The sequence below is a fragment of the Sprattus sprattus genome (assembly GCF_963457725.1).
Source record: "Sprattus sprattus genome assembly, chromosome: 3".
Taxonomy (NCBI): domain Eukaryota; kingdom Metazoa; phylum Chordata; class Actinopteri; order Clupeiformes; family Clupeidae; genus Sprattus; species Sprattus sprattus.
Window position 1 is genome coordinate 19,290,802 of NC_137922.1, and position 13,679 is coordinate 19,304,480.

The 13,679-nt window shown below is 43.8% G+C and overlaps 1 protein-coding gene across 1 annotated transcript in view; it reads right to left on the minus strand.

Moving 5' to 3' along the window:
• Positions 1 to 1,119: 1,119 nt before the first annotated feature.
• The window catches only part of epb41l4a (erythrocyte membrane protein band 4.1 like 4A), a gene marked incomplete at both ends in the record, with an annotated part of 40,355 nt that continues 27,795 nt past the window's right edge, over positions 1,120 to 13,679 (minus strand). The window contains 12 exons of the mRNA XM_080834704.1: positions 1,120 to 1,230; positions 1,589 to 1,667; positions 1,861 to 1,971; positions 3,032 to 3,100; positions 3,313 to 3,360; positions 3,658 to 3,777; positions 4,099 to 4,176; positions 4,650 to 4,697; positions 6,727 to 6,840; positions 8,238 to 8,321; positions 8,674 to 8,764; positions 11,326 to 11,441. Coding sequence (XP_080690830.1) covers positions 1,120 to 1,230; positions 1,589 to 1,667; positions 1,861 to 1,971; positions 3,032 to 3,100; positions 3,313 to 3,360; positions 3,658 to 3,777; positions 4,099 to 4,176; positions 4,650 to 4,697; positions 6,727 to 6,840; positions 8,238 to 8,321; positions 8,674 to 8,764; positions 11,326 to 11,441 — 1,069 coding nt within the window. The remainder of the gene's footprint in view (positions 1,231 to 1,588; positions 1,668 to 1,860; positions 1,972 to 3,031; positions 3,101 to 3,312; positions 3,361 to 3,657; positions 3,778 to 4,098; positions 4,177 to 4,649; positions 4,698 to 6,726; positions 6,841 to 8,237; positions 8,322 to 8,673; positions 8,765 to 11,325; positions 11,442 to 13,679) is intronic.

Consider the following 13,679-nt stretch of genomic DNA (forward strand, 5'->3'; position numbering starts at 1 on the left):
CTTCATACGAGATGAGTTCAACAGGACTTAACACTGACCTTTAAACAAATACGTGAAACCTTGAGGGGCTTTGACATGCTAACTGCGTGGATGAAAGCTTGCAGTGAGTAGTGACTGAACACAAATGCAAATAATCCACATATTACCTTCATCTGATTGTCAGAATACAATTAACAGAAAAACAAATAATGACTGCCATTCAGCTATATGACACTGATCACTGGTATTGTTTACAAAGTACAAGAACAGATCAGAAAATGCTTCTTTTCTTACTTGTTTAAGTCTAAACTACTTTATAGTGTATGACAAAAGACATGGATACATAAATTCATTGTGGGACAATACAAACCCCTATACCTTATAGGATTTTGAAGGGGCTGAGACATGATTGGTTCAAGAGAATAGGGAGATTGCTGTCCAACAGTCCAAAAAAGAAGGTCTTTCTCCCATTCAAGACAATCTTCCATGATACAGTTTTATAAGTTTTCTTTGCAGCACTGTCCCCTGGGATTAAAACATTTGCGTATGTACAAGTACACCTAGTTCAAGTGTGACACCTGGTTGGGCACGTCTAATCGGAGAAGACCATGTTAGCACTTTTTAGGGTCCCATTCTATAAAACACAAACACATAATATTTCAGACCTCTTCAGAGCCTAATGAAGGGGAACGCTCCATAAGCCTTCTCCAAAAGGGAACCTTGAAGGGAACTGCTGTTTCCAGTGAAAGCTCCTGGCTGTGTCCCTGGAAAGAGTCTGTGGAGTGAACAGCTGGTAGTCCAGTCCGGGCCTGAACTCTTCTTCCCTCTGTGAACCGCCCCAGTAAACACACACTCTCGCCTAAGGCCATAGGGAGGAGAACCAGTGCAGGCCCAGAGGGTGCGAGAAGGATGCAGAGGAGTGTTGAAGGAAAAAGGCGCCATTTATTTATTTATTTAATTTTGTAAAGATGCCTTTAGGGGGGAGTCTGTGCAGTGGAGCATCCTTAGGACCATTACAGTTGAAGTATCTTTAGCTGAATGTTCATTAGAGTTCATTTCCTCCCCGGGCGTGTGAGGGGGGAGAGACAACACTGTCAGTTCCACGTCCATCATCATCATCATCATCATGTACACCCCACATCATGTTTCCGTCTTGGTCCTGGGCATGTGGAGAGCCCTCACAGCCTTGGTCCCGCTTTTAGGCTCCGGCTCGGTGCTCTCCGAGGCGCTGTCCTTCGATCCGGCCTTTTTCTGGGCACCAAGAGAACATCATGCATCATGGTCATTGGCTCACAGTGTGTTTTCAGCCAGGAGCTTAAGAACACATACAGGAAAGGAATGACACCCACGGACATGCAAAGGGAGAATCATACCCAGCTTGGGAAGAGGCTCGGAGTATTCTATTTAAATAATACACACATGCTTTAAAAGCAGTCCGTGCTTGTTTTTTTTTTCTCTTTGTGCAAATGTTGTGTCATCTACTGCACACAACTGAAATAAAGAATAGAATCCCAAATAGAATCTCTCTCCAGTGCTCCAGTGTGGAGTTGAGAGGGGAGTGAAAGATACTGGGGCTCGGAGGAGGGGCTTGGAGGGGGAGGTAACTGACCTGTGAGGGGGTGTGGCTTGAGCCTGGGACATCGGCGGTGCGGGTGACAGGAAGGGGAGGGACAAGGTCTGTCCTAGAGCTTTACACGTGAGACAGCGTGGGGGGGGGTGGGGACCAAAACAAAACAAACAGACACAGAATGAAAACAAAAACAATCACAGAAATGAAGAGAGATTCCGAACACAGCGACGACTGCAAACGTGAGGGAGCAAATTCTACGGTAACATCCAGCCAGCTAGAGGGAGAACAGAGGACTTTCTCAGATGACTCACTTGACCTCGGAGAGCACGGACCGTTCGCCGTCTGAACAGTGGGAACGGCGGTATTGACGGTAACTCCTTGGGGAATGTGAGTGACGGAACTTGATCGGGTCACCTTGGGTTCTGCAGTGGAACACACAAATGCACACACACACACACACACACACACACACACACACACACACACACACACACACACACACACACACACACACACACACACACACACACACACACACACACACACACACAAACACACACACACACACAATATATCAGTCTCTCATTGAAAGTGCACACATTTCATTGACAGTCAGGTCTCAAACATCTCTCCATTCTATACCGTGTCCATACAGAAGCCCCAAAGATTCGAACAGAATCATCTTGTGGAACCTCAGATTTCCATAAGGCCTGGAGGGAAGGACTCTGTAGACGCAGCAGCCTAAATAATTAATGATGTCGTGGAACACCTTTGTCTGGGGGAGAATATTAAGTGAGGTGGGGTGGGGAGATGTGGCCCTGACCCAGTTTAGACTATGCAGATCAGGCACACTGGTTTAATCTGAAGAGCAGGGTTCCAGGACTGTGACAAAGTGCACTCTACTTTTGTTTTATTGGTCAGAAGGCGATTCAACGATCCCACAGTGATTTAAGACTGAATCAGTGATAAATAAATGATAGGAATAAATCACCCCGGAACTCACTATCCTGTTAAGTGTAAATTACGACAAAACCAAGGCACTTACTTCACGTTTACTAAAATACACACAATAAAAAACTACAGAAGAACTACTAACCCAGAACTTCTAACCCAGAACTACTAACCCAGAACTACTAACCCAGAGGACACATTAATCCTGACTATGTCACTGGTGCTGCTATCTCTCACACGGTGTTCTGTGACAATTTTTTCTGGGTGATACAAAATATAAACTGCAACAGTTTGCTTGTTGCTTGAAGAGGACCTATCGTGTTCATTTTCAAAGTTATACATTTTATTGTTGGGGTCTACTGGAATAGATTTACATATATTATATATGAATATTCCAAAAATACATTTTTGAGATTTTCTACATTTCTATTCGCCCTATATCTGCTCTGAGTCTGTTCCAACATCACTTTAACAGTTCTAGTCCTGGGAAGAGGAGAGCGAGGAGAAAGAGACTAAGACAGGGACACTCACTCTACTTTTTTATAAGGGATCTCCTTCAGCTGGTCTTCTGAAAGGCCAGATGGATCCACCAGCTCCTTCCTGTACAGACACAAAGGCCACATCAGAAACATAATCATAGCAAGTACTCTTTAAAAGTATCATTCCTTCATGACACTAAAATGACACACTGCAGGATTTCATAAAAGCACAATGGCTTGCATAGCAATGAAGATGATATCCATGTTATGATATCAGATATACTGTAAATATTCATGTCTCAAGTGCTAAGAGGAAATAGAAACATTGCGTACTTGATGTGTTTCCACAACTGTTCCTTTGCCTGCACATCCGGACTTCTCCTGCAAACAAACATAAACATCACCTTTAAACAGGTTTTAATAAACACAGCAGAACAGGGCAGATATGTTCTTGAGGCCTTGTGCTACTCTCTGTGGCTACACTCTTCCTTATTGTTGAAGTCCTCTCTACCGTAGTCTTGAAAAAAGAACACTGAAAATGCCTTTTATTATTATAAACTGTATCTTATCAGTAGTATTGCTCTGTTGTCGAAGGGGCTCCAGCCTAATGATGATGATGATGTTGAGGAGGAGGAGGAGGAGGAGGGATGGGAGGAGGAGAAAGAGTGTTATGCGTACGATCGTGAGCGGTGTCTGGAGCGGCGGTGGTTTGGCTCGTTGTTGGACTTCTCCTTCTGACGGCGCTGCACTGCCTCCCACTGGGGCCCTGAGTCCACCATCTCATTCTCCTGGCGGGACCTACAATACGCACGCACGCAAACACAGACACAGACACACACAGATGCACACACACACAGACATACACACAGACACACACACAGATGTGGCATTTAGACCATTTCCATAAACTAAGGTGCAAAATGCCGTTGAATAATTGTGGTGCAGAATGGGGAATTCCAGTCTTTGAACAGTAAACATGAATCTTGGGAAGCTGTTCTTCCCTGTGACACCTTTAAGTCTTCCTGGAATCTTTATGGCCAGAAGCGGAACCCACCCCCACCCCACCCAACCCCCCGGCATGTCTTCTGTAGCCCCTCATTCTTCAGTGACATCACTCACCAGTTCCTCTTTTTACGGTGTTCCTTGTTGGAATTCTCAGACTCACTGCCACTGCTGGTGTTGCCACGGGAACGCGACCTAAAGGTCAATCAAAGGGGGTTAAAAGTTTAAGAAAGAGCAAAGAGAGACAACTGACACCTGCTGTGTGTGTGTGTGTGTGAGAGAGAGTGTGTCTATGTGTGTGTGTGTGTGTGTGAGTGTGTGTATGTGCGTGTGCATGTGTGTTGAAGACCCCGACAGGATGTGATTGAGATGGCGGACTGTGTGTACTTGGTTAACTAAAAAACGAGACAGACAGTAAGAAGCTTTAGAATAGTTTTGTTATATTTGTTGTTATATTAGGAAATAATATTGCCCTAAAAACCAGTAGCCTTGTAAATACCCTCACAAAAGCTTCCCCACAGGTTCTATCAAACTCTCCAAATAAAACATCTAAGAGCATCACCCTTTATACACAGGAAATAACGGCATCAGCGCCTCAAGCCTTGTAGAATGAATAGTACAGTAAGCACAACCAGCCCCAAGGACAAGTGTGAGAACAGTTAGCGTACCTTCTCCTGTGCTGCTTGCTCTCCGGGTCTTCGTTGCTTTGGCCCCTCCTGTAGAGGAGACATTAGGCAAGAGGCGATTGAGGTCAGGGGTGGTTAAGTGAGGTGGTGACCTGAAGGTGACCGGCGGGGTAGGGGTGAGATTGGCGTTTAATAGCAGGCGTCTGCATGCATATGATCTGCGCTTTAGGAGGGGAGAGGGCGCACCTCTGCTTTCTGGGGCATTATCAGTATTTATTTATTCATAGAGCTCTTTCATCACATAGTCCCAACAGGGTATCTCTCTCTCTCTTTTCTTTCTTTCGTTCTCTCTCTCTCTCTTAAGTAGCTGGAGACTGAAACAGACATACACATATTCATGTATGGCTCTTATCCCTACTCTGTCCAGTCAGTTTGACTCATCATCTTAGTATGGTGCTCCCAGTTTAAATCATCATCTTAGTATGGTGCTCCCAGTTTAAATCATCATCTTAGTATGGTGCTCCCAGTTTAAATCATCATCTTAGTATGGTGCTCCCAGTTTAAATCATCATTTTAGTATGGTGCTCCCAGTTTAAATCATCTTAGTATGGTGCTCCCAGTTTAAATCATCTTAGTATGGTGCTCCCAGTTTAAATCATCATCTTAGTATGGTGCTCCCAGTTTAAATCATCATCTTAGTATGGTGCTCCCAGTTTAAATCATCTTAGTATGGTGCTCCCAGTTTAAATCATCATCTTAGTATGGTGCTCCTAGTTTAAATCATCATCTTAGTATGGTGCTCCCAGTTTAAATCATCTTAGTATGGTGCTCCCAGTTTAAATCATCATCTTAGTATGGTGCTCCCAGTTTAAATCATCTTATTATGGTGCTCCCAGTTTAAATCATCATCTTAGAATGGTGCTCCCAGTTCAAATCGAACTAGACTCAGTGTTTGCTAGCAGAGCTAACAGAACATTTTGATTGACCTTCAATCCTTATCTAAATTGCCCTCATAACAATCAAGGCAGGGGAAATTCTGTTTCTCTGTGGAAACGGCAGTCTAGAAGGACTCTCGCTTTCTGGAAACATATTTTAAGGAATCAGTCGAGAAAGACAGTTTTAACTCGATATACAGTACATCTTCAAAGAAATACATTTAAATGCATTTCCTATTTATTAAAACTAACTGCAACACACTGTTTTCCCACATACCCTAAGGAGGATCTCACTCTCATTGTCATACATTATCAAAACATCTGTCTTGACAGATCCTCATCCTAGTAAAACTCAGCAGAAGCCATCTGTCTTTTGTTGTTTTTAGTTTGTAATTTGAATTATTTATTCTCTGTATTTCTCACTTTATATTAATGGCAAATGTTTGCAGATAACACATGGAATCCGCCTTTGGAACAATGGGGCATTGGCTCCAATATCCATCATATGTGTTTGCTCTGTAAGTTCACAGAGTGCACGGGAGACACGGGTGAGTAGTTAAGACATTTCAGTGTCATTTAAAATCACAGTATATTACTTCATGTAATTGTTTGATATTGGCATTTGCAGTAGCTATGGACCCCATTACAAGATGTCAAATGGACATAACTACACAAATAGTTACAGATCATTATGATTCAATTAAGGCAGTGTAGCGTAGTGGACAACTCCAATGATCTGAGATGAAGATGAGGTGCAATTATCTTGTTTTCCTTGCCACCACTAGGTGGAAACAGTCTCTCATAGATAGTGGGCAGGGGGACACTTGGAGCAGTGTTGCTGAGGTTAGTGTGTCGCTCACTTCATGCCCAAGGAGAGACTCTGAGGAGGACAGCACAGAAACTGAGCCACCCAAGATAAGTAGGGACAAGGCACACACACACAAACACACACACACACACACACACAGACACACACACACACACACACACACACACACACACAGACACAGACACACACACAGACACACACACACACACACACACACACACACACACGTACACACGTACACACGTACACACAGATAAATGCACATAAATACATACACACACAAGCACAGAGATAAACAGATCCATTTGCATATGCGGACACAGGCACACCCTCAAGCCCACATGAGAATACGCACCTGCGTCTGGAAGAGTGATTGGGCTCGTTCTCACTACCGCCCGAAGGGGTGCGTCTGCGGGCATTGGGGAATTTTGGGGACTTATTACGCTCATTAGCGGAATTATACAGACCACTGTGGGAAAGATACAACGAAAAAAAATGAACACCCATATAAAACACTACGGAATTGCCACAGCACAGCCACACAAACACACACACACACACACACACACACACACACACACACACTCACACACACATACGCAGACAGACAGACAGCCACACACACACACGCAAACAGACAGACAGACAGACACACACACACAGCTGATATAGTGGGATATTAGGAATCAGTGGTGAATGATTGAGAACTGGAATTAAAGCGTTACACATCTTCAAAGCTGTTTTACTGTAACTTAACTGTGTTACAGTGCTTGGAATAGAGCAATTTATGTTGCTCAACGTACAGGAATGCAACTTTAAAACACAACAACAGTATTTATGTCTTGCACTCTACAGCAAAACAAAGTACACTATCATTATCAGGATTAAACACAGAGATTCTAGTTCTTTCTTTCACCTCAGCACCTGCTAATCGTACACACGTCAACTCTTCACAGCTACCTGGCACCTCAGTCTGATGGGACTGGAGCATGGTTCGGCACACTCTTCTTTCAATAATTTATCCCCGTGATGGGCTGTATTGGTTGCATTGCTTGTGTCCTCCTAACAGGTCCCTTTAAACAAAAGCGTCTACCAAATGAATCGAATGTAAATACTGAGATGATGCCTGTGTTTTAATCAGACGGCTCAAGTAGGCCAGGCCTCAATGCTATTTTAATATGAATGTGAATAAAGCTTTCTAGGGCTGGTTCATTATCATCTGATCATGCCTGCTGCCTGATCATGCCTGCTGCCTGACCATGCCTGCTGCCTGACCATGCCTGCTGCCTGTGTAAACATTGTGAAGTGAGCAGACATAAGTAAACGGTGTGCTCTGCTCATCAGACGGCCCTCCTGCTGCTCTCCTGGGAGACTGGCACAGGCCTTGATCTCGCTGTGGCTTACAGGTTTTAGACCTTGTCAATCAGAGGGCTTTGAATGCCATTGTTCATTTCTTGAGCGAGGGCGGAGAGTAAATCCAGTTAATACCTGGGATTGAACCCGTCTCACCTCTCTCTCTCTCTCTTGCACGCCCTCTCTCTCAGGCTGCGGGGGTCTCCAGCCAGGAATAATCGATCAGTGCTTAGAGAGCGCAGCCAGACAGGTGTAATCAGTCCAGTATTTGGAGCTAGGGGAATTCAGTAGAGATGCGCTCCCTGACTCTCTGCTTCCCTCAACATAGAGGCTGGTATCACGCTATCAGCTAATGGCTAACATCATTTACACCCACATATTATTAATACGTCCACTGGTCAGTGATAGAAGAGGATTGGAGGTGCTAGTTTGGCAGACCGTGGTGTGAAAAAGGGGACTGCATTTGTGTTTGAGTTGTCGGCCTCGGTGAACAGGTTATGAGTCAGCGGTTACCTCTGTGGAGCGTTCTCGTCCCACGGAGCACCGTCTTTCCCACGAGACTCTTCTGGTTGGTTCTCGACCTTGTTAGCTTTAGAGCTGAAGAGAAAATACATATGGTAAATGACAGAACGTTTTTAGAATGTATATTTAAACATAGCCATACTTTTAATTATTTTCCCCCTCCCTCTTGCTCTCTCTGTCACACACACACACATAAAAACACACCTACCTACATGTTCTCACCCCGACACACACGCACACACAGACACACACACACACACACAGACACACACACAGACACACACGCACACGCACACGCACACGCACACGCACACGCACACGCACACGCACACGCACACACACACACACACACACACACACACACACACACATGCACCGCACACATCAAAAGAGGAAATCTCTATGGTGTCAGTGGACTCCACCTCACCTCTTCAGTGGGCAGGGAACTGTGGTTTTAGCAGTTAGCTCACTCCCAGTGTGCTCTGCTTTCGAGGCAGGCGGGCTCCCATTGGTCAGTTCTGGCAAGGCACAAAAAAAACAAAACACTTCTTGAATCTTCCATATCATCACTATGTGCCTCCATCACAGAGAATTCACTTGGTCTCGGCATTCTGTATCTCTTCCCCTGTCCATCTGGATCCGCTACTCGTCATCGTTAGGTGTCACCTCTGTCACTCTCCATTGTTTGTGAGTGATGGCTGTTTCAGAGCTCTTTCCATGACTAAGTGAAGAGGCATTTGGCTGAAACAATGAGAGGATGGACCAGGTGGGTGGGTCAGGCAGAGACAGCCCCACTGTGGCTACCTTTAAGAGACCTGCCAATACGCCTTGATGCCAGACACAGACTCCTGTGTATGTGTGTGTGTGTGTGTGTGTGTGTGTGTGTGGGGGGGCTGTTGTTATGGCAGAGGGAGGGTGTTAATAAAAATACATAAAAACTGGGGGTACGCAGGTGGGCCACATGCACACTTCCTAAGATATGCACACATGCACATATACACACACACACACACACACACACACACACACACACACACACACACACACACACACACACACACACACACACACACACACACACACACACACCTTTAAGGGACAATGTACCTGGATAAATATATCTAGTCAGACTATTAAGAATATAATACTATGGATATTACATCTAGTGATAGATAAACAAATAAAGACAAATTATGCAGCGAATAAAAAAGATATAAACTAGATTTGAGGGCACAGCTACTCATTTGAAAAACATCTTCTCCAAAAGAGTTGTACCCATCCTTTTCGCTTCTCTCTGTTCCAGCATGTTTGAACTCCTCAGATGCTGAAATGATCAACCCCCTCCAAGTTCAATCAAGGTCAGTCAGCACATAAATGGAGAAGACCTATAGGCTAATGTGCAGCAATGTGAGAGGCCGGGAGTAATACAGCTTCAGATAAAGGCACCGACTGATCATAATTGCTCTAACTTTTGGCTGAAGAGCACAGGTCTGTTTCTTTCGCTCGCAGGACACCTGCCAGGACATTTAAAGAGCAAAAAAAGCCAGTCTGGATAGCCCTGAAGACATGTAACGATAGTGTCGGTATGTTGTGACAACATTGCTTTGTTTCCATGCCAGTGATGGAAGCTGACTATGTTAGTGGATGCCTGCGGAGGTGCAAACTACTGAGGTGAGAGTAATTTGGACAGTGCTATGTAATTAGCGGGAAGGGTTCAGTTCCAAACATGGGAGGCACCTGAGCTCAGAGCACCTGTGCGTGGGACGCTTTGAATCATGCTGGCACTCAGTGTTAACATATTTTGTATAATGTGAGCTATAAGACCTGAAAATGAATCCTTGTACAGTGAGCATTATGCCCATGGTAGGTCACCCCTGTAAGTCTTCTCTGTTCTGTCTTCTCTGGGCATTCATTTTCTACACATCCCCTCCATAAATGGAGCCTGGTTTTAATCTTTCATGCCGCTTTCTAGTACAAAATATATCTACCTCAACTGTCTATAGGTACAGGTAAAACCATTTGATATGGACACAGTTTTTTCGCAATGCCGATTTAAGCCTCTTCCTTCCAAGATGAGAAACCTTCCTTTAGGAAGTAGAACCAGTATGGGGAATGGAACTACTTCCTACTAATACAAGTATACTAAAATTGACCACTAAATAGGAGGAAGTGAAGACATGTGAATCTGCAATGAACAGGTGGTAACAGCGAGCTATAAGAGCTACGCTTATATGGTTCAGTAGGAACTTATTTATTTTATTTCAGCAATACAAAGAATGACTATGTTTAAACTGTAATTAAAACACAAAAGATGAATTTGACTTTGACACACCAGAGGATTGTAAGGGCCAACCAGCAGCTGTTTAACACTGTTTCTAGGTTACAGAGCTTGGAGACAAGACAAAAAATGCTTGACCTGGACTTGAAAAGGGCTGACAGCTTTAAGGGACTGGTAACAGTGAAAAATATCCCCTACCCTATTTCAAGATTGCTTCTTAAAAAAAAAAAAAAAAATCCTGAATATTTCTGGTTTTCCCCAGAGTCATGTTTGATTCCATGGAGAGTGAAAGAGGCAGCCTGGAATGACAAAAAGCTTGGCTAAAAAGTATCAAAAATATGACTGCTGTGTTTTCATATTCCTACTTTTGGATCGAGGGAGCGAAGGTTGTCATTTTGGATCGAGGGAGCTGGGGTTGTCATTTTGGATCGAGGGAGCTGGGGTTGTCATTTTGGATCGAGGGAGCTGGGGTTGTCATTTTGGACTGACTTGCAAGTTTCCGCCAAAGGTAGCTCAAACAAACACACCCAATGATGTAATTGTACATACTTAATGCAGGCTCAACGTGTACCAAGAAGGGTTAGGGTTAGCTAGCTGTGAAACACACAGGAATCAGTACAGAGGATAGAAAGTCAGCCGTTGCCACATTTCAACTCATGTAGCATGTAGCAAGCAGCAAAGGACTCATACAGACATATCTGGATGGATACATAAAGCTCAATACACTTGTTTGGCCTCTCAGCTGGGTGCTAAGCGAGTAGGCAGTTCTGGATGAGATTTAAGTATGTCACCATGACTTACCAGCTGCCTGCTGGGCTCTCTTGGGGTAGGTCTTACTGCGGCTCCGGGCCACTTGCTGGTCTGCCCGGGGCAGGCTGGCAGTCTGCTCCCTCCCCATCTGCACTGCTGTCTTCCCACTAAGAACACAGGCAGTCAGCTTCAGTCATTTTGTTGTTGTTGTTTACATTGTTTGCATTCTTAATCAACAAGGAGGTGCACAGCATTTTTCCTATGAGAGGTCAACCTTTTTGAGGGGACAGCAATTGACTTGCTTGGCTGTTTGTTCACAGATTATTCAACATTAAACACAACAGACAACATTCAACACAACCGAGAACATTCAACACAACTGACAGCATTCAACACAACCGACAACATTCAACACAACCGACAGCATTCAACACAACCGACAGCATTCAACACAACAGACAACATTCAACACAACCAACAACATTCAACACAACCGACAACTTGAAAAGACAGGTCTGACATGTGAGGTGATCACAGGCCAAACGAGCAGCACAGCTAGAATGAGAGCACAGGGATCCTTCCAGCGCAGCACACTCTGACAGGCAAGCGAGTACAAACAAACCCAGAGACTCACTCCAGTGAGCAAGTACTAAGGTGTCCTCCATTCTTTTAGTCTGTCTGACACACTGAATAAACTGAGAACCTTGGACAGTCTAAAGCAGTGGTCGGCAAATAGTGGCCCGCGGGCCAATTTCTGCCCGCCATCTATTCTGTCTGGCCCGCGAGATGACGTTAATTTGATGTAAAAAAAAATATATATATTAAATTTTTTTTCAACCCCATATTTTTTTAAAGAAAAAAAAAAGGCAATCCCATCAATTTCGAAACATTTATTGAGGTATAGATGATAGTCCTAAAGTGACAAAACAACAGGTGGAACATCTGTGCAGTTATCCATGACGCACAGGTCGGAACGGTATTGGCACGCGAGTGCGCGTAATCTTGGGCAAAAAAAAAACCCAAAAGTGTCCTGTCTCTGTTAGGTTCATGGAACTACCTGTTACAGGACCCTTTTTTATGTGTAGTAATGCACTGCGTAAAATACCGTTTACCGTGATCCTGTGTATAACTAAAACTATCAGTAAAGAGTTTATATCTATATTCACCTGCGTGGTTATTCATCTTGTTATAAGTGTAGAAACATAACAATTGGCGACGAGACTGGACTGAATCCATATGTGCAGTGAAAGTATCACGAAGAAAGAAATTGTCGAAATTTTTACCGTCTGTTTTTGCCTACCCTGTGGATGCTAAGCTGAATCAATGGACCAGCAAAGCTATCGTCAACCACGACCGGAGGAGGGAAACAGGACGCATGGAATGAACGAAACAGTGAGTGACAAAGTAAACTACTAAAAGAAGAAAACTTGGACATTGGCTACTGTAAGTTGAAAGAAAAAAAATTGTAACAAGATGGCTGGATGTGTAGGGCAAATGGACAGTTTTGATAGTACTGTGGAAGACTGGGCTTCATACATTGAACGACTTGAGCAGTATTGTGTTGCAAACAAAATAGAGAACGACAGAAAAGTAGCCGTGCTGTTGAGTGTCATGGGTGCAAAAACGTACAATTTGCTGCGCAACTTGTTGGCGACAGATAAACCAGCTTCAAAGGGTTCTTTGTAGGTCCTGCATTCTGAATCAATTTTTCTTTTCAAGGCTTTCGACAACGACATTTTGCATCGATAACTAGCATAGCAATGTTCAGCTAATCATTTTTACACGTCATCTAAAAGAATATTTGTATACGGCAGGTTGCTAGGCAAGCGCCTGTTTCATGAGAGAAGACACGAGATGCAGCAGGCGGCATAAAAACAGCGAACATAAGCAAATAAACGTTTTATTGGAATTAAATTATAATATAATAAAATAAATAATAATTTAAATAGTAGACACCCCCCCCCCCCCCCCCCCCCAAAAAAAAAGCTATGGCCCGCGATGCCATTGTCTGAAAAAAAATTGGCCCGTGTCCAAATGTAATTGCCGACCCCTGGTCTAAAGGCTAAAAAAAATGCCATCACAGAGTTCAGCATGCTCATCTGGAATGCAACGCAACGTTTCACAGTAAAAAAAAAAACAAAAGGGGTAAAAAAGAATATCCTGTTATTCTTCAATTATTCAGGCATTCCAGTGTAAGGGTGATGTTGTCAGCATACTCCTTCAGCTCCTGGGCCACAGCATAAGAAACTCAAATATTAATGCGCTGGCTTAGTTTACCACGAGGCCCACGCTTCCCTCTCATCTCCTCCAAACAGTTGGTTGCACAGTCAGATTAAAATCTATGACATCAAGATTTATAACAGTGTCATTGGGGACATGGATTTTGGTTCTGATCAATATAAAAA